Below are 20,674 nucleotides of genomic sequence, written 5' to 3'. Positions count from 1 at the left end.
GTCATTACATCTACCTTCATTCATGTGTAATTGGTTTAGGCACATTTATTCGTTGAAACACTTGCTATATATGAAGTTGCCTGAACCTAATACAACATATCTTTGCAGATATCTTGTGTTGGTAATGCTCAATCCCATATAGTATTGGAAATACTATTGGGAATGGTATTTATGGTTTGGATTTCCCACTTCCTTGTTGAGTGAAAGAGAACAAGGGGGATTCTCGCGCACCGCCGCCGTCGCCGTCTCGTCTCGACACGGCTCGGCTCGTGGTCGTGGTTTCTAAAGTTCTCTCTGTGTGCTTTCCAATCAGAAGTGCAATACCATCAGCAGTCCACTCCAGTTTCGGGTGTACGAAATTCGGAGCGACCGTGTTAACCTCGAGGGACGGTCCGCCTACTGCAGCGATTACATACATCGGGGCGAATTCGTTTATAAGGTAGTGGCTATACCACGACACGGTTTACCAATCTGTTCTTTTTCAATTATTGTTTATCTTTCTTGTCAGTGCTAACGGTGTGGTTTTGCAGTCTATTTTACCAATATCTTGCTCCTCGCCCAACAACAATGTTTCAGAATCGTCGATGCATTGATGGGGGTTCGACATTATTTATGCCCCCAGCATCTGCATCTAAAACGTATTTTCTTAACATCATTTAAAACTGAACTTGCCTCCTGAAAATCCTGGGAAACTACTTGTCCTAAGGCATTCTATTTTAATAAGCTTTGCAATCAGACAGTGGTCTAAAACAAGGATAATCGGTTATAAATGGTTTTGAATTAAATTGCTAGGGTGTTAAGTGGCATTTTCATAATCTGAGTAGTACTACGATAATATTTTTGTTCTCAAAAGTTACTGAAATGTTTTGTAGTTGTAGAATACAAAGCTAGTATTCAGTCAAATCTGTTTCAAGAATCGCATAACACATTATGTGTGATTATTTTTAAAATTTTGAGAATAGAAAAACGCCTTGTATAATAATCCACCATAACTTTTATATGACTGGTTAAGTTTTACCAGGACAAGATTGGCCTACATTTAGATTTAGTGTTATTACTCTTGTTCACCCATTGCGTTGGTCTTTTTTGAATTGTAAGAAAACTAAAAAGTTCGTATGGTCCTGTTCCACTCGACCTAATATCAAGGAATGATGGCAACAATGATTACATAAACTTACTCCTGATGGTGATATGATGGCTGATGTTGTCTTTGCAGGTCCGACAGATGTTGAAATTCTTGATAAACTCTTTGAGCTTGGATATCTAGATGCAGGCATGTATGGGGAGAGCAGAACCCTGTTGAGAACATTGTTGCAGATCAAAGTCCCCTTATTGGGAATGGTTTGCAAAGTAAATACTTAGATGGTCCTTAGTTTTAATGGTAGCATTTCAGGTAACTCTCAACACCAGCCAGTAGGAGACTCGAACTTTATTTGGATCGATGGGGCATGGCTAAAATTTAGTTAAAGTAGCCAATATATATACATATATATATATACATATATATATATATATATATATATATATATAATTTATATGGTCTGCGAAATGACAGTAAGATCTTATAGGTACGATGAGGAAGAAAGGAATTGAAATGTAAAATTTAGGATAAGGATATAATTATAAATATATTCTGGGGTGTTGTCAAAGTCCATTTTTCCTTTCCCATCCCAATCTCTCCATTTCCTAGTAATTTATGGATATCTTTGTGACAATGTATGGAGTCTAGATCTGTATGACACCTGTAAATGCACAATCGTAATTCGTAACTCATCCTCGTCATAGAAGAAGTTTGAACTGGGACAGGCTGAGTGGCAGACAAATAGAGTCCCATTTTTGTATCCTTCTTTTGCAACACGTCAAAAAGTATCAAGAGACACGCATGAAGGCCCCCACAGGCCACAGTCAACAACATATAGCTTGCTTTGTTAAGGTTGCAGTGTTAAAACTGTTGGTTTTCATTCTCTCTCCAAGAAACAAATGATAAAAGCAGAGAAGATTTGTTGTTTGGTGCATGCAAATTTCCATTGAACATTGGCCGAGGAAAGAAAGGTGATAAAGGGGAAACACCCACCGTATTCATCAGCATCAGGTTCAGGTGGTACAAATGATTCACATAATAATTTCATCACAACAATAAACTCGACAAGATCGAAAGTGGGTTCTCATCTCAAAGGCCAATTTCTGCATTTCTCTTTTTAGTATTACGAGCAAATCTATCCTTTTATCTTCCCAATTTCTTAGCCATTTCCAGCTCTATGGGGATTCTGAGAGACCTAGTTGCAGAGGCAATTTGGCATTCTGTCCACCTCCACCAGTACAGCTTTGAAATGATCGGCCCTTGGGAGTGGAGGCGGCCAGTATGTCAAACAGGCTCTGTAAATATGTCACTGAGAAACCTTAAGAGATATTAATGAATCAAATACTCATTCATTAACCACGTGATGTTCTTTATGCCTCTGATCCTTTTACATTTCTTATCTATTGCTGCTTCAAGTATGTTGCAACTGCCAAGCCCACCACTGTAATATCTTTCTTGTCTTGCTTCCTCTTCAATTTGTTGTTGGAACCAGTTTGCAGGCAATGCATATAACCTACACAAGTTCAGGTGGACAACCAACGTAATATCCTGATCAATATCATCCCTTAGGTAAGATTGAAGGTTAGAGTTTTCTCATCCATGAAATCTTCAGTTTCTTTAACATCTTTTGCATGAGTTCTAAAAATAAAGCAGCCATTATTTGCTGTAAACAAAAAAAAATGATGACAGACAGAGTAGGTTTGAACATGTTTAATGTATATATCATCAACAGTAAGGTAACCCCATAGCTTCAGTCTGTCTTTTTGACCATTTATATTATTTGGATTCGGAGGAGCAATTTGCTTGATATAAATCCCAGACCTCCATTTTCACTTCAAATAAGTTGTGTGCGCGTGTGTTTTCTTTCTGGCCAGAATGTTTTCGGGGGAGTTTGCTCCATCCTACGTAGACATACATGTCTAAAATATTTCTGCAGTAGAAAGTTTGGAGTTCTTGCATTTTCTCCATAATTTTGTATAATAATAAATAATACCATTATTTTTAAAGATCAAAGTGAAATTTTAACATAACAAACTGTTTCTTCATGTTATTTTTCTAAGATTTTTTAGAAATATTCATTTTTTTGAATGAGGACTAATTTGACAAAAAACTTCACACAGAAAGTGGCTTTTGAATGCATTAGAAATGGGAATTTCATTAGAAAGTGGTTAGTAAATGTAGAGGCGATGACGATACTAATTGATAGGACATGATTTGAAAGAAAAAAAAAGAGTTAATTTTATAGTAGGAAAAGACTAAAAGCTTATAAATGGGCTGTGATTTAAGTGGGGTTTTGGATTTCAACGGGCCTTTTCTTAACATAAGCCTCAACAATAAACAGCCCAAGTATGGGACAATTTATGTACGCTAATAATAAAAAATCTCACTCTTCACATTTTATTTATTAAAAAAACATTTGGTGACATTGTTTCCAAGAGAGTGAGACTCCTAATTTTACATGTCTCAAGTACAAATAAATAAACATTGGACAGTTTGGGAATTTACTATAAAATTTTTGCACCTGACTACACATGTTTGGATCTCTTTGTAGGCTGAGCAAAGAGCTCGTGTAGAAAGTGAGAAGCTGAGGCAACAAGAGCGTGAACAGATTGCAGAAAAGAGGAAGATAGGTCTGGTTTGTCATTGAACATTATTGCCGTTAGTGTTCAATGCAGAAGGAAGTAAATAGTTCTTATTGCTTTCTGCTTCTGTTTTCAGACTCTCAGAGCTCGTGTGGCTGCCAAGGCTGAAGAAAAGAAGCTGGAGTTGTTGTTTCTTCAGTGGCGTGAGCCCCACTAAAAGCTTAGCAATTTTATAAGGCATTTATGTATTATCAATTTTAGTATTATATGGTGTGGTGTCGGCGCCTTTGGGGCGTAAAATCTTTTCTACTTTAATATTGCTTTGGCAGTGAATGACTCTAGCATTAACACCCTTTCTGCATACCCATCCGTTGCAGGTTATTTTTAACTTTGGTCGAGTAGTATCCATATTCACAATTTCATCGAGACGGATAAGTTTCTGTTCAAGTGTATATTTGTGTTGAAGCATCCAAAGACAAATTCCTGCTTTCTGGGTAGATTGCAATAGTTCTTTGATAAATTTGAACTAATTTTGATTGCTTCTTGAATGTGTTTCAGGACCAAAACTGAGCCTCCAATAAATTATTTGCCAACTAAACCATTGTATGAAGATGCGGCCAAAGATGAGCAGCAAAAAGAACAAGTAGGTTCTCTTCCTTATTTCTTAAGGCATACTGAAAAACGTTATAGCATATAAAGAAAAACCAACTTTCTTCCCCGTTTTTTTTCCTGAAGCTAGGGTGTCATTTTTTCTTGGGCTATCGGTCTTTCTTTTAGAGGGGCAGGGATAGTGTGTATCAATTTCTTTTACCCACCTACTCTTTCAATTATTTTCTTGAATACCCATTTTTTGGTGGTGACCATAAATTCGGTTTTACCAAAACCTGAATTTCAAAGAAGGGAATTTCAGGTTTTAGTAAGCCGAATTTGTGGTCCCCGCAAAAAAAATGGAATAATTGAGAGCTTGTGTATTTTGGAAATTAATTTTGGGGGTGTGGGTAGAAAAACCATCTGTTATGACTCTGAGGGAACATCAATGCACTCTTTTAGGAAACGAGTTCCCTGCAAAATCAATTGTAAGAGGAAGTTGGGCAGTTGCTTTTCATCCCAATCATTGGAAACATTAACAATCATCTTCCTCACACCTCTTTTTGACCTGTTTTTTGTTTCCTCTTCTAGGAGGAAACTAATATGGACAGAATTTTCCTTGAAATACTTGAATCGGAATTTGAAATTGTTGCACTCAAAACTTGAGGGAAAGTAGACTTTGAATTGGAAAAAATACATGGTTACACTCGGTGAAAAGAGGGGCTTCGGGCATTGGGGTTGTGTAAATCTTGTATGTAGTCTTTGATTAATATGTGATGCTAATGTTCATGGGATGTATATATTTGCGTTTGCATAACAGGAGTTTCTAGAATGGAAGGCAGCTAGCAGGGAGGAATAATCTAAATATCAAAAACAGATAGGAGGAGTATGTTGGAAACGTGGAAAAGGAGCTGGAGAGGTGGCAAAATGCCCGAAAAGCTAGGAAAGCAAACAGTGACATGAACCTACAAGAAACCATGGACAAAGAATTGGATAGCCACAGACTGGAGCATGGTCCAAAGAAGAGAAAAATACCTGGTAGAAACAACAATGAAGATGAGGAAGATGTGGAAGATATCAATGTCGGGGAGGATGATATGATGGATGATGTGTTGGATGTTGATGATAATGGTGGGAGGGAAGATGAGACGGCCAAAGCAGAGCCTGGAAACACTAGTCCAGTCCCTGATAATGCTGAGCAGCCATGATCTAGACAATGCAGGTCAAACGTATACGAGGTCTTTTGTATTTTTAGTTTTTGTTGTAGCATTCATTTTTGGCAAGATTTTGCTTTTTGTTTCATCGTTAACCCATCTCTAGCTTAGATTTGATATGTGCTCTATTTATGCCAACTACTTATAACATTATAATCTAAATAACAGTTGCCATTATGAAAAATTACGAATTTGTCTTATAAATTTTGATACGAAAATAGTTCATGCGGACATGTATAAGAAACATAATTTCGCTTGTCAGTCTTACCTGTAAAATAAGGTCCTTCCATTTCTTCAGAAAAATGTAGTCCTATTATTTATTAATATGTAAATTTGTGAATGACTATTAAGGTGATATTAAATACGCAGGAAAAAAAAGTATAAAAACAGTTTTAGAACTAAACTTTATTCAAACAAAAAGCATTACTTCTGGTTCTAATCATATATATTGCTAATCAAACAATAAATTTTAAAAACTCACAATAGATATCAGAAAAGCCCCGAAAAGAATATAATTCTTGGCCTAACAGAAAAATAGTATGAAAAGCCACTCAATGCAAACAATATCTTATAGCAGATGGATAAACCCAAAAAAAAAAGCTTCCGAATGCAACCAAAATGAATCGACAAAGACACAAGGACTGAATAATACAGATTTCAGAATCCAAATCAGAAGCACTTCCGGTGAACGATGGCTGGTCCGGATTCATCATACTCACTCTTGGAAATCCACATCTGCGCATAGAAAAATGAAGGAAAAAAAATAAGTTATGGAGGTCGAAACGCATATATATGCATGTAACACAAATGTGGGACCAAGCAGACTAGGTAACATAGCAGTAAAGTTACCTGCTGGAAGGTACTAAGAGATGCTAAAATAGATCCCCCAATCCAGACACTGTATTTTCTCTCAGGAGGTGCAACCACCTTAATCTTCATGCTACTAGGGGCAAGCGCTGTGATTTCCTTGCTCATCCTATCAGCAATACCAGGAAACATGGTTGTTCCGCCACTAAGCACAATGTTTCCATATAGATCTTTCCTGATATCGACATCACACTTCATGATGGAGTTGTATGTAGTTTCATGGATTCCGGCAGCTTCCATTCCAATCAAAGAGGGCTGGAAGAGTACTTCAGGACAACGGAACCTCTCTGCTCCGATTGTAATCACTTGACCATCAGGCAATTCGTAACTCTTTTCAATGGCAGAGCTACTCTTGGCAGTCTCTAATTCTTGCTCGTAATCAACAGCAACATATGCAAGTTTTTCTTTAATGTCACGAACAATTTCTCGTTCTGCACTTGTCGTGAAAGAGTACCCTCTCTCGGTTAAGATCTTCATCAAGGAATCTGTAAGATCACGGCCAGCAAGGTCTAACCGGAGAATAGCATGGGGGAGGGCATAGCCTTCATAAATTGGCACTGTGTGGCTCACACCATCACCGGAATCCAAGACGATACCTATTCAAACAAATATATATATAAATTCTTCATGCCAATTTCCATAGCATCAATAGAAAAACGCAAAATGATAACAGCTAAAGTAGAAGCAAATCAAGTTTTGTCCTAAAAAGATACCTGTTGTACGACCACTGGCATAGAGCGAAAGAACTGCCTGAATAGCAACATACATAGCTGGCACATCAAATGTTTCAAACATAATCTGGGTCATCTTCTCCCTATTAGCCTTAGGGTTAAGTGGTGCTTCTGTAAGAAGTACTGGATGTTCCTCAGGAGTAACACGAAGCTCATTGTAGAAAGTATGGTGCCAAATCTTCTCCATGTCATCCCAATTGCTAACAATGCCATGTTCGATAGGATATTTCAAGGTAAGGATACCTCTCTTTGATTGGGCTTCATCTCCTACATAAGCATCCTTTTGACCCATTCCAACCATCACACCTGTGTGGCGTGGTCGACCAACGATACTGGGAAACACTGCCCTTGGGGCATCATCTCCAGCAAAACCAGCCTGCAAGTATAAAGACAAAGCAGGCTTCAACATTTGTATATTTCCATATTTGCATTAAAAAACACAAAACCAACCCAATGCACGACAGAAAAATAAATTTAATATAAACATCATAAAGACGATTTACTAACCTTAACCATTCCAGTTCCATTGTCACAAACAAGAGGTTGAATATCCTCATCAGCCATCTCTAGTTAGCCTGGACAAGGAAATGGATTAATGTTCAATCAAACTATATATCCAGGAAACCAAGAGGCTAAATTCAAAGAACGACAAGTCAAATGTATTTCTTAAGTCTGTACATATCTCATCTTTACTCTTTATGGCACGTAAATTACTAAAAGCATAAACTTCCTATAAAATTTAAATAAGAGCTCAATTTCTGAAGAAAGCATAAAACTGAAACTACCCAAGAATTAAACGCCTATTACAACATACTCAACTAATGATCCTATACTAGATTCTACAGAATCTTTACAAAAACCAATCAAAACTTCATCAAGATATAGATGAACTGTAAAGAGATCAACTTGACACGCTGAGAAAACCTCATAAACACGTATAAAGTTGACAATTTGACATCCAATAATCCGTTAGGAAGAGGGATCACAAGGGATATCATTAGATATCCGGAAATATTTAGACATAGATTAGAAGAAAAAAAACAATACCTTGTTTAAGCAAAAACGATAATCTTCTCTGCGGCTCTTGAAAGGAGTGGAAAATTAAATTTTTTCAACAGAGAAGCTGGGTGTATAAGTGAAATGTTGGATAATAGTATAATACTCTGATTTATATATAGCACAAATGAGAGAGAGAGAGATGTACATGGAATTCAACCCAAATTCAGCCCTATTTGGCAGCTGATTAAAAAAAGTTTTCATATGGAAAGAAAAGAAAAAAGTTAAAACGGAATCTCTTACACAGAGGTGTTTTGCTGGATTTGTGTCCGAATCCAAACAAACTGACAAAGTGATGCGTAGCCGTCCAAAAGCCGATGTGGAGTTTAGTCAGGTATGAGGTGGACATTCTTTAGACTTAATGCGACATTAACAACAGGGCGGCTAAAGTTAGGGTGGGCGGTGCCTCATGCCTACCATGTCTATCAATCAATGACTGCTTCTATATTGGTTGGAATTGGCCCCACTACTCCTTTATTTTTTTGGTAAACTACATTATCATTTAAGTGTGATTAGATGTTTATTTTAAGCATTATAAATTTAAAAATATTTTAATTATAAAAAATTAATAATAAAGTGATCACTTCATCACTCAATATTAATCATATTCAAAATAACAACAAAAATGATTCAAATTTTAAGCTAATGAAGGTCTTTTCATTGAAATTGATGGGATGATGCAGATTTTTTATTATGACATTAAATTATTATACATTATTGTAGTTGGGTTGTCAACTTGATCAGTTTATTTAGTCAGCTCATGGTGAGAGTTTAATGACATACCCCGAAAATCACACACTTCAACAAACTTTGCATACATTTCCGTATTAACGTCTGAATAATGATTTTGAGAATCAACCATCATTTCAACGTCATCATTGTTTGAAAGTTCGAACGATATATAAGTTAACGAAAACAATGATGTTGGAAATTTGTACTGAAGCGACGACATTCTTCTAATACTTCCAACATGAACCTTTATTGAAATCTTCGTTATCAGCTCTTTAAGAGTTATATTTTTCTTGAATGATATTTTAATATAATGATTTGATACGAAAACAATGTCGGTTTCATCTTCCCGAATTTTTCTATCATAATAAACAATAGTTGAAATTCGCGTCATTCTTAGAGTTTGAAAGTGAGACAATCTTATATATGCTAAAAAAACTGAAACAAGCCTAATTAAATAAATAATATATGGATTAAAATATAACGTAATAATCTTTTTACACATAAACGTAAATAATTTAAATAATATAATTTTATATTTTACTGTATCGGTAAAAATATTTTGACTTATGCTCCTGCTTTCCAATTTTACAACCATAAAAATTAATTTAAAACAATTAATACAATATTTTTTTCAAATAAACATATATAATTATAAAAAATTATTATAAAAAATTATTTTACAACGAAAGATTGAACGAACTTCTGAATCAAATATAAGAGGATTGTCGGGTGATATTTACGGATTGAGAGGATTGTTGTTTGATGTTTTCGGTTGAGAGGATTGTTGTGTGAAAGTTTACGGGGTGATCGTTTTATTTATAGCCGAGAGGAAACGCTTTAAAGCTGAAAAATGGGGATACAATTATAAAATGCGCGACTCATGCACCGCGCCTATTTGACGCGTGTGTCAGATGGCAGGAAAGCGCGACCTATGCACCGCGCCTTACCCTACTTGGCATAAGGCGCAACCCATGCATCGCGCCTTATCCAGCGTGGCGCCATGTCAGCATAAGGCACGATGCATAAGCCGCGCCTTACCCCACGTGGTGCCACATCAGCGTAAGGTGTGGTACAGGGGCCACGCCTTTCTGAAAAGGATGTTATATCAGGAAATATACCTGCATAGGTGCCTGACATAGAAATAAAAAATAGAGTGATTTTTGGGGAAGTTTGCAAAATTTTTAGTTATAATTAGGGTTCTTTTACTTATAATTTTTTAATTATATTTATGTCTAGTTTACTTAAATTTCTCTAATCATAATACTAACTTTACAAGTAAAATAGAAATAAATAGAATAACATATATTTAATATTTTAATGAATAAAAATTATTCAGTGTTAAAATTTTAAGGAATTAGTAATGGAATGTGTTCTTGAGAAATGAAGTCTTCAGTTTTTCTTCAAATGTTAACATTTTGAATTATTATTTCGGTGAGTATTTTATGACACAATAATTATTTATTTATTTGTGATCTCACGCGTTTTTCTATTAGTTTTGAAGTTTTTTAAAGTTAAAAAAGTTTAATTAATTTAATTAAAAAATTATATAACTTTTTAGTATAATTACTTATTTTTTATTTCACATCAAATATCAAATAAATCTATTATAAGATTGATTTGTTTAACATATTTTTTTTTCACAAAATTTTTATATTTTGACAATACGTTATTATATAAATATTTTTTGTTACCTTCCGATTTCAAGACTTTGTCCTGATTAATTTGAATTAACTCGTGTCATACCTAACTTTGATGGATGAATCTCTCGATGATGAGAATATTCTATATATACAAGGTATTTAACTACATTGATTTTCGATTTTCTCGCTTAATTTAATTTTCTTTAATTCAATTAGCTGACTAATCATGTTTAACTGTTTAAGCAACCCAAGATAGACTAAGCAGCTAACCAAAATTGATTTTTTTTTTGAAAGATAAGTAATGAAAATACCTAATTGTTTCTATCAATGAACTATTTATTGCTTTTATAAGTCAAAAAGAAAAGGGTAAATTACATTATTGATCATTTTTATTTAAATTTTGTACATTTTTTTCTTTGAATTCAAAATATATAATATTTGGTCACTTTTTCTTTTTATTTAATTAAGATGTAATATTGTCGGGGCTTTAAGAGATTTTTGGTGTGACACAATGAATATATAAGATTAAAAAAAGGATAAACTACACAAATAATCACTAATATTTGAGTAAATTTTTGTTTTTCCAACTGAAATTTATCCTTGGCAATCTTACCCTTGGTAAGCCCCTTCTTGCTCTTCATCTTCTCCGTTGATCGGAGCAAGGTGTAAACATAATATGGCTCTAGAAAACCAAGCCATTAAACGTCAGAAATTAAATGGAGAAAGACCGAGATAGGCGCTTAAATGCTTCTTCACCTTTGCATGTTTTATCTACTGTTATTTGTAACTTTCTCTAAAGGGTTATCTCTTTGTTGCTTCCCTCTATACCTCATATCCTAAATGTGAAATTTCATAACTTTCTCCAAAAGTTAAAATGTGACCTTACCAGTTGCAGTTCCAACATGAGCTCTTCCACTGCTAAAACTGTTGACAAATTGCATAGAAAGATTTGTTTCTTGTGAAATTTTGTTTCTGCTTTCCTTGAGGTCCTATGTTCGAGAACAAGTACATCATTTGTTTCAATGGCAACAATGATATAAAATTTCCAATCATCTAACAGAGATTTTTCACCCCCTCACAGTTCATCAAATATAAAAGAAGAAAATCACTTCATTTTGGCTCCGACAACGATTTGCTTCTTAACACGCCCTTGTTTCCCTTATTCTTTCATAAAATCTTTCTAACTAATCAGATTAATAATGCTGCTACTATCCCGTTGCCACCGCTCAAATTGACAAGGCCTAAAGAGCTTGAATTCGAAACAACACAGAGGATGTGCCCAGTTAGAGTGAAGAGCACCGCAAAGCTTGAGGAAGAAATGATGGCTAAAATTCCGAAGTTCAGAATAAGACCATTGAACAAGAAGGTATTGTTTATATACCGTCTGGTTTATGTGTATTAAACTGATCCCTCTTTGTTCTTTACCGTTTAAGATTTTTCTCCAATAAACTTTCTTTAATTCGTTGTCCATTTTTTCTCCGGTGTAGATTTTTGAAGCTCCACCACCACCTTCAATACCAAAAAAGTACTTCAAAGCCTCCGAAATTTTAGGTAAACTAGGCCAATAAGCTTTCTTTAATTCGTTGTCCATTTGCGCTGCAGTTACGCTTACACCTTGCTCCGATCAACGGGGAAGATGAACAGCAAGAAGGGGTGTACTAAGGGTAAGATTGCAAAGGATAAATTTTAGTAGATAAACAAAAACTTATTAAAATATTAGTGACTATTTATATAGTTTACCTTGTTTAATTTTATATATTCACTTTATCACGTCATCAATCACTTAATAATAATTAACTCTGAATGACCACATATTAATTAAATAAAAATAAAATATTATCAAATATTATATTTTTAAATTTAATAATAAAAAATATATAAAACTTAAACAAAAGTAATTAATCTTGTAGTTTACCAAAAGAAAATTAATTATAAATAGAAATAGTCACGAGTTTATTATATTTAAGCTTGATAACTGAAGGAAAATGAATAATTAAAACAATATAAAATTTTCAAATGTCGAGTATTAATAATTGATTGTGTATAAGTAATAGAGTTAATTGCATCATATTCCTTAAAGTATGACCCTTATTTTAAATTGGTCCCTAAACCTTTAAATATTTCAATTTCATCCTAAAACTTGACCATCATTTTAAATTAGTTCTTAAACTTTTAAATATTTTAATTTGATCCCAAACTATATGTATATACTAATCACATCTCTTGTTAATAAAATCATTAGACCAAGTTATATAACTATATATTTAAAAAAACAAAATTTAGGTTAAATTATGGTTGAAAACTAATTACATATTTGGATGAATTTGGGGATGAAATTAGAATATTCAAAAGTTTGAGGATTAATTTATAAAGAGGGTCATAATTTAGGGATGAAATTAGAATGTTTAAAAGTTTAAGATCTAATTTATAATCAGAGTCATAGTTTTAAGATGAAATTTTAATATTCAAAAGTTTAAGAACTAATTTAAATGAGGGTTATAGTTTGTGTACATATGCAATTAACTCTAATAATAATAATAATAGAATAGAGTTTTCTTTTTCATTTTGTCCAAACGGTTCGTTTTGGTTGAACTTTTTCATGTTGGTTTTCAGCCCAATCACATGGTATTACAATGGGCCCTTAAACCACACTTAAAGACTTTTTTCTCACCTCATATAGGAAAGCCCATAATTTTTGGCTGCACCTGTGTGCGGCGCAATACGCACTTGGCGCACTTTAAACACCTCCGATTAAACTCACACTTATATTCGCGTTTTCTGTGATTAGGGTTCGCCATATGTGAGATCCCATCCTCCTGACCTGTTTGAAGGTACTCTCCTTGTATTTTTTTCTAGTGTTATTATCTTTTGTGTGGATGAATCTATTTTAATCAACCGATCATCATCAATTATTCACTTAAATTGTTCTTACTGATCTGTAAATCTAGGATTTTGTATTGAGAATGTTTAATATTTTCCTTATTTTTTTTTCAAATGAGATTTTTTTTTAAATTTTCAATATTTAGTTTTCTGTTTAGGTTTTTGGATGTCTACTGGATTGCTGACCTTCAGCTTAAGATTTTATTGACTCCGTTATTTATTTGTATGCTAGTTAGGCGATCTCCAAAATTCTCTTTTCTGCTAAGTATTCGACTTCATTTGCAATGTAAGTGTATCGTTTCTCATCCATTTTAAGCATATCTTGTTTCCTATTCCTTATTTTTTCTATCTGTAAAAAATAGTGTATTCAAATACAATGTCTTTATTTCAATTATTTATCTTTTAAAATTATTTTAGGGCGGACGTGGAACCTGCTAACCCGAGGAAGTATCTTGAAGACGGTTGCAAGCCTAAGTGTGTGAGACAACTTCGTTCATATGAGGTTCTTAATAAGCTTAGATGTTTCTGAAATTGGAGCTAGATTTACTGAAATCCTTTTATCATTCTTTCGGTGATATGAGTTTGATAATTGCTGTTAGAAGTATAAACTCATGAGGTGGTGTTTTCTACTTCTAGTAATGGGATTTTGGTTGTGCATTGCTGATTTGTTGTCTGTCCTCTTTCTGCTGACTGTTAAATTTCCTGTTGTATTAGTTATTGTGTACTTGTTAGAGGAGCCCTTAGCATTTTTAGTCACTTTTTCAAAGTTGCATTGCACTTCATTGAATTGTTTTCTTATGATTATGCCTGAGTTTTGAGTTGATTGGTAGAGCCTTGTAGTAAGTACTTCAGGGATTATTTTTAGTTTGGAGAATAAAGTTTTATTTTCTTTCATGGATATGTGTGAAGTTTTTGTGATGCAAGTTGTTTTCTTCCATTGAGCCAGGCCCAACTCTATATTTCTCTAAAATCCATACTAAAGCAAAAGCCTGTCAACATAAATTATTTGATGAAAATGATAGATCTAACTCTGACATGCACATGTATTTACTATACTCAAAGTGGTATGCCAGTGTGTGACTAAACCATTCGTTCACATATCTTTTCTTGAAGCTTATTAATGATTCTAGAATGCTTAAATAGTTAAATTTATTTATGGACTTGACCTGTTGTGAAATTCTGTTTCTTCTGTTAACTCTTGGTCAGAACATTTTCTGTAACGGTGAATTGATTGGCAATTTATTGATTACTGCTTTCCAACAGGCATGTATTAAGAGAATCCAAGGTGATGAAAGTGGGAACAAGCACTGTACTGGTCAATTTTTTGACTATTGGTCTTGTGTTGATAAATGTGTAAGTACACTTTTATTTGCTTTGTCTCCATTTGGCTCCTATCATGCTCATTGTCCTGATGTCAACTTGGTGGAATGTAGGTTGCACCAACATTATTCTCGAAACTGAAATGATAAGGACCGTGTTGTGTGAGCATTAGCATTGAGGTCATGTTTGGTGATTTTTTTATATCAGCTGATTCCATAAACTTGAGAAGCCTGCTCGAGTTATCTGAGAATTTATAACTTCTTTTGTGTTACCTTGGAAACTCTTAATAAATTTGGATCCAGGGGTTGGCAACAGGATGAGAAGTGTCATTACAGATTGACTGTGATAGTTTGAATATAAATTGTGTTGGCGACCACAGGTAAACGAGTTTCAGAAAATGTGTATGTATTTTTTTTAAAATTGGCTCTTGATGTAGCTCATTACTTGCTTGCTTAATTCCATGCCCGAGTCGCTCTGGTTGACATCGTCTGTGTTCGAAATTGCTTTAATACTAGTTAAACTTAAATACTATTTGTTCCTTATTATACCTGTCAATACAAAGGTAACATGGATACAACAATTTTAGTTAACACAAATTATTTAATAATGCCGTCAGTTAAACACGAGTTGCACGTCTACTAATTGTATCCGGTTCACATTTTTAGACAGCTGACATAAGGCAGATCCACTTTTCTTCGACAGGATTAAATTGGCATGAAACTGACGAGCCTAATTAGATGCTTGTGCACAGAATGAAACAAACTATAGCTTTGAAGAGTCCGTCGTCATTCAAGATTCGCCTTTTATAAATCAATCTTTCTCGATATGCTGGGACATTTTGAAAGATGCAACGGTTGATTCTAGGCTAATACTCACCCTAGATTTCGTACCGTTTGAACTGTAACTTCCTCTTCTTTTCCTCTAAAGCCATCGAGTCATGACTCGCTCAAATTACCTTCTCCACCCGTATCATCAATCTCTCAGATCGATTAAAAGCTCTAACTCTTGGAATATTAGAAAAATGCGAATAAATCTCTTCCCCCTTTCGAATACTGCCGTATTTCTTTCTTTATTTGGGGTACTGGGATTGTACGTGAACTTTAAAATGTTAAAAAATAGAGGAAATCTTTTAAAAGTTAGTTAGATAATTTGTTTCTTTTAAAATACTGCATATAATGAGTGCCAAAATGTATGACCTGTATATTCATAAAAGAAAATAAACGGCTATTAGATTTTATGTCGAAAACTTTTGTAGGTAATGGTTCCCAAGCATTAGCCACGCTTGATTTCATTCATGCAATGGCATTGGGCCAAGCTTAGTATGGGAGATGTCTCTTTGAATCTCTCACACCAGCATGTCTTATTGTCATATAGCCGCCGCCTCCCACAATTAAGATTTCATCTCGGCTTTAACCTTTTTATGGTCCCTAATCAGATACCCTTCTCCATTCCTCTCATCACCTCTGCTGCTTTCTCCTAAACTTTCCACACTGCTATATCCTGATTTTCTACGACGTTTCCTTCCCCATGCAACTCCACTATCGCTCAAGCTGCCATCTAAGAGTGGATCATCGGTACCGCAGACTACCCTCCTTGCAGCTGTGGGAATACAACTATCATCCTTAGTCTTTCTTTTGTGTTTCCGATGCCTCTTTATTCTTTCGGAGATCTTATGCAGTTTATTGTTGAACTTCGTGATCCCCTTCTCAACAGGCACAACTGCTTGATTTACTGTAAATTTTACGTCGTTTACAATCTGCACCAGGAAAGAGTAGATTCATTCAGCAATCATAATGTCACCATACTAAAGAAAAAGGAAAGAAAAAGGAATTTTTATTGGCATATTACATGTTCGAAAAAAAGCCCCCAACTAACGTAGTGGAAGAACATGTACAAAATTCTGGTTTTCATTATATAGTGGATGCTAGTTAGCAACTTAATCAATTCCCGTCAACTTGAACTCCTGAAGAGAAACTATTTTGGAGAACCAATAACAACGATTATTATTTTCCGACTATTTTTTAAACCACTCATCTCCACAAGCACCGTATTATCTAAAATAATACTATTAGTATAACCGGAAGACTTACATATTCACCACCACCAATAAATACGTCCTTCACACTTTCTTTGATGGTCATTCCACTTCGGGCATTCATGTCAGGCTGAGGTAAGCCTTGCGTAGTGGGTTGCACACCCTCTGTAACCTCATTAGGAACCAGAGGGCAATTAACAGATTCATAGTCCCCAAGGATTGCAACATTTCTGGGAATGGGATCTTCCATTAACTCATAAGGTTTGGAAGGGAAAACGTATAGGTGAACTATAGAAGCAATGCCCATCTGTACTGGAGGAATGTCGCAACATGCCAAACTGTCATATTAGAAAAAGACTAGTAGAATTTGCTAGGCTTTTACCAAAATGTCATATTAGAAAACGTATAGGTGAACTATAGAGTTCGCATGGGCATTGGTACACAGGAATACTACCAAGAAGAAATGGAGACAACTACCTCTATACAAATGATAAAATTCTGGACACTTGACTTAAGCTGCAAGCCTTCTGCAATTGGGCTTCTGAACAGACCAAGAGAATAAAAAAGGGCGATTGCCACACCTTGCCACCAAGTTAGAAATACGATAGTTTTAAAAGTCAAAAACTTGGCCAATGGATTTATGTGTGCCAGCTCATCCTTTGTGACAGTATAAAATTGAAGTAAACAGTATAAAGCCCATGATTGACTGAAATTGAGAACCACTGCCATATAAGGATACCTGAAAATCAGGAAATAATGCCAAGATAATGAGAAATTTCTTAACAGGGTCATTTACAAAAATTCTATTTCACTATTTAATGTTCACCTTAAATGAAACAACAAAATCCTTGAATATTTTCAGCAAACACTTGTGCTCACAAGTAAAACAACATACTATATTCTTATTTCAGGAGGATTGTTACTTAGCAGGTGAAGCTCTAAAAGAGACATCAATACAAATCACAATCATTCAATATTACTTATTTTTTCTACTGATAACTTGCACAAATCCATACTATCATACTCAACATTCTACATTAAGAACATCTTACCCACATCCCCATTTGAATTCTCCTTCACAATATACATCAAAAGCTTCAAGAATAACTGCTAAAAGAGCAGTCAACGACTTGATCAGCATCTGCCAACAAAGCATACAGCTCTGTTAAATAGGGAACAACAACAGAAACAAAATATTCCATTTTCTTAAAACCCAAGGCCACTTACGTATTGGACAATGCCAAACTTAACAACTTGGTAAAACCCTTGACCAAGTTTCCATGGTCTTAGGATATAATTCATGGGAAAAGGGTGCTTAACAGTTCCTTGTTCATAATTGAGGTCCAATAGCGGAGTTTTAGAACTTGCACTTCCTAGTTTTTCATGAGTTGAATAGTCCTCTCTTCACCACCTTAAAAGCAGATATTTAAAGAAGATTGCAGTGAAGAACAGAAAAATTCTCAACATTAGCCATAAAAGTAAACAGAAGCCTGACTCTGAAAAATGAACTGTTAAAAAACTGTAACAGAGAAGAAAATTGCAAAATCAATAATTTAATAAAAGCCAATGCTGTCAGAGCTAAAATACTAGTGTTGCACTTTGACATTTATGCTATATGACGGACCTCTGAAACGTCCATAAACCAGAAATGCATATGTCATGCAAAGGAACTAGTCTTCCAAATATTTTGATAGAAATTATTGCCAGAATTTTAGGACCATAATGTCAAATGCATGAAAAATAGCATATATAAACTCAGTTTGACACAACTGTCCAATCTTATTCTGATCACCTTTAAAGGAAATATATATCATACATAGTACCTTTTTCCTTTGTGTATGTTCATGTCTGTGTGTTTTGTTTCATGTGGGTGTTATGTCAATAACTCAATGCATGACATTCTTAGCAGCAGACAATTTTACAACATAACTACCCATTGGCAGGTAACTGGAAATAGCCTACAGCCACCATGAAGAATGTGGACTGTTGACCATTCATAGTTTCTCATCAATGCTAGTGGTAAGGGCCTGCAAATAATCACATTCTGGACCTTTCTTGAGTAAACCAAAAGAGTATAGCATATTTTCTTTTAGCATTAAAGTAGAATGAATCAGGGGCATTGCATGTTAGACATCAGAAGAATCTAGACAAAACAAATAGGATGCCATTCCAGAAACTGCAAGCCAGAATTACAAAATAAAATCTTTAGTTGAACTTCGAGGCTCTAGAAATGGACATACCCAAGCAAGCTACGAGGTATCTTTCAAAGCAATACATGGCAAATGATTCGTAGCAATCGCGTAGTATCGAACAATCAACACTAATTGATGGATCCACCAAAGATACAAACTGTTAAAAGTCATTGGGTAAGCAAGAAAGAAGATAACAAAAAGCATACCATTGAACTAGATACATGCTGCCAAAATATCATGCTGAAGTACTGTGTCTGAATATAAATCAAATTTTCATATGAACACACCAGTTAAAAAATTAAGTGAAAAAGCCAACAAACGTCACCTTCAACGCATGTTAGCAATACCAAATCACAAAAAGATCCAGCCAATTATTTTATACAATTTCTCAAGGCATATTCAACAATCTCAAACACCACATTTTTGCTTTAAAATTTGAAAAGTCGGCCATGGCATTTCAATTTCAGGAGTCTTAAGAACAAAAATTTACCACTGCAAGCATTCTCAGAAACAAAAGGTTTCCAGCGTTGACCAGAAAACATTTATGCTAATGATTTCACTAAGATGTACATACCATATACACCAGAAGACCAAATTCCACCTAACAGGAGAGAATTTTGAGCATTCTTTTAAGAAATTTATCTGACCTCTAGATACATCCTAATGATATTAATCTTACGGTACAAAAAATACATGTTTTGATCAAACAACTTAGAACACAGTTCAATTAAACAACTAGCTTCATGATTCAAAGTTTCCACTCAACTGACAAAAAAAAAGCCAAAATCTGACAAAAGAACTCACCGATTCTACAGAATAACATGGAACCATAAGAACAACTCCGATCAAAAACTTTTGCTCCTGCCGATCCAAAAGCAAGATCACGAAACAGTATAAAGTAAGGGGGAAAGCCTAAAGTTTCTAATAAAACGAAGAGCTTACCTCAGGATTCTTGTAAGAATATAGATGCTCGAGGACAAGATACATTGAAAGCGAAAGCGTGACGACTACAAAAACTCCAGCTATCAAAGTCGCCCAAATAGGAGGCGAATAGCCCAATAGGTAATCTGTAATCTTCATCAACGATGAGCCACTACACTTTTGGCGGTAATCGGTAATAACTGAATTTCCGCTTCCAGGAAATAAGAAGGTTAAAAAAAATCAACGGATGATCATCGATAATGCTTGATTCAAAACAAAAGGTTTTTTATTTGAACATGAACAGAAGATTTGAAATCCCTAGAAAAAGATTTGATAGACTGAAATGTAGGCAAAAGCCAAAGCCAAAAGGTGGTCGAGAGTGGATACTCGAATGAAAACATGAAGCCCAGGCACGGACGCTGCACGTGGATCCGTTTTATCTGTTACCCTTTGACTACTATAATCCCCTTCTAGCGTTTTCTCAAAGGTTTAATACCCAATTTAGGGGGGAAGTTCTACAATACCATACTCTTAATATATAATTAAAAATATATTATTGATTTTGTTATTATTTAAATAAGAAAATCGGTAAAAAATTAATTAAAACATTATTATTTTTATCTAAAACATTAATGTTTTTATCATTTTATGTAAAGTGTTCAACAATAGCAAAATTAGTAGAAAAAATAATAAAACAGGTAAAATACTCAATAATAACAAAACCGTTAGAAATAATAATGTTTCTGATAATTTTTTACTGATTTTGTTAATTAAATAATAACAAAACGATAACGTCTTTTTTTAGCCGTATATTAAAGCTGCCGCATGTGATCAC

At 34.5% G+C, this 20,674-nt stretch overlaps 1 protein-coding gene, 1 non-coding gene and 2 pseudogenes across 2 annotated transcripts; 2 read left to right on the top strand and 2 right to left on the bottom strand.

Annotated features, from left to right (window-relative positions):
• Positions 1–1,194: 1,194 nt before the first annotated feature.
• On the top strand, positions 1,195–5,484 carry LOC120128133 (annotated as a pseudogene).
• Positions 4,646–4,810, top strand: LOC120128182. Its single transcript, XR_005516609.1, has one exon. It is a non-coding gene; the product is annotated as a small nucleolar RNA snoR135 (small nucleolar RNA).
• A 470-nt stretch (positions 5,485–5,954) lies between the features above and the next one.
• Positions 5,955–8,199, bottom strand: LOC120128167 (actin-101-like). Its single transcript, XM_039145921.1, has 5 exons — positions 8,111–8,199; positions 7,571–7,638; positions 7,046–7,439; positions 6,315–6,928; positions 5,955–6,200 (listed from the first exon to the last, which is right to left on the bottom strand). Exons 2-5 carry the CDS (start codon positions 7,625–7,627, stop codon positions 6,135–6,137), a joined length of 1,131 nt encoding a protein of 376 aa, XP_039001852.1. The 5' UTR covers positions 7,628–7,638; positions 8,111–8,199; the 3' UTR covers positions 5,955–6,134.
• A 7,713-nt stretch (positions 8,200–15,912) lies between these two features.
• Positions 15,913–20,256, bottom strand: LOC120128160 (annotated as a pseudogene).
• Positions 20,257–20,674: the final 418 nt, after the last annotated feature.

This window comes from Hibiscus syriacus, unplaced genomic scaffold (genome assembly GCF_006381635.1).
Source record: "Hibiscus syriacus cultivar Baekdansim isolate YM2019G1 unplaced genomic scaffold, ASM638163v2 tig00110474_pilon, whole genome shotgun sequence".
Taxonomy (NCBI): Eukaryota; Viridiplantae; Streptophyta; class Magnoliopsida; order Malvales; family Malvaceae; genus Hibiscus; species Hibiscus syriacus.
This window is presented reverse-complemented; position numbering and strand designations above follow the sequence as displayed.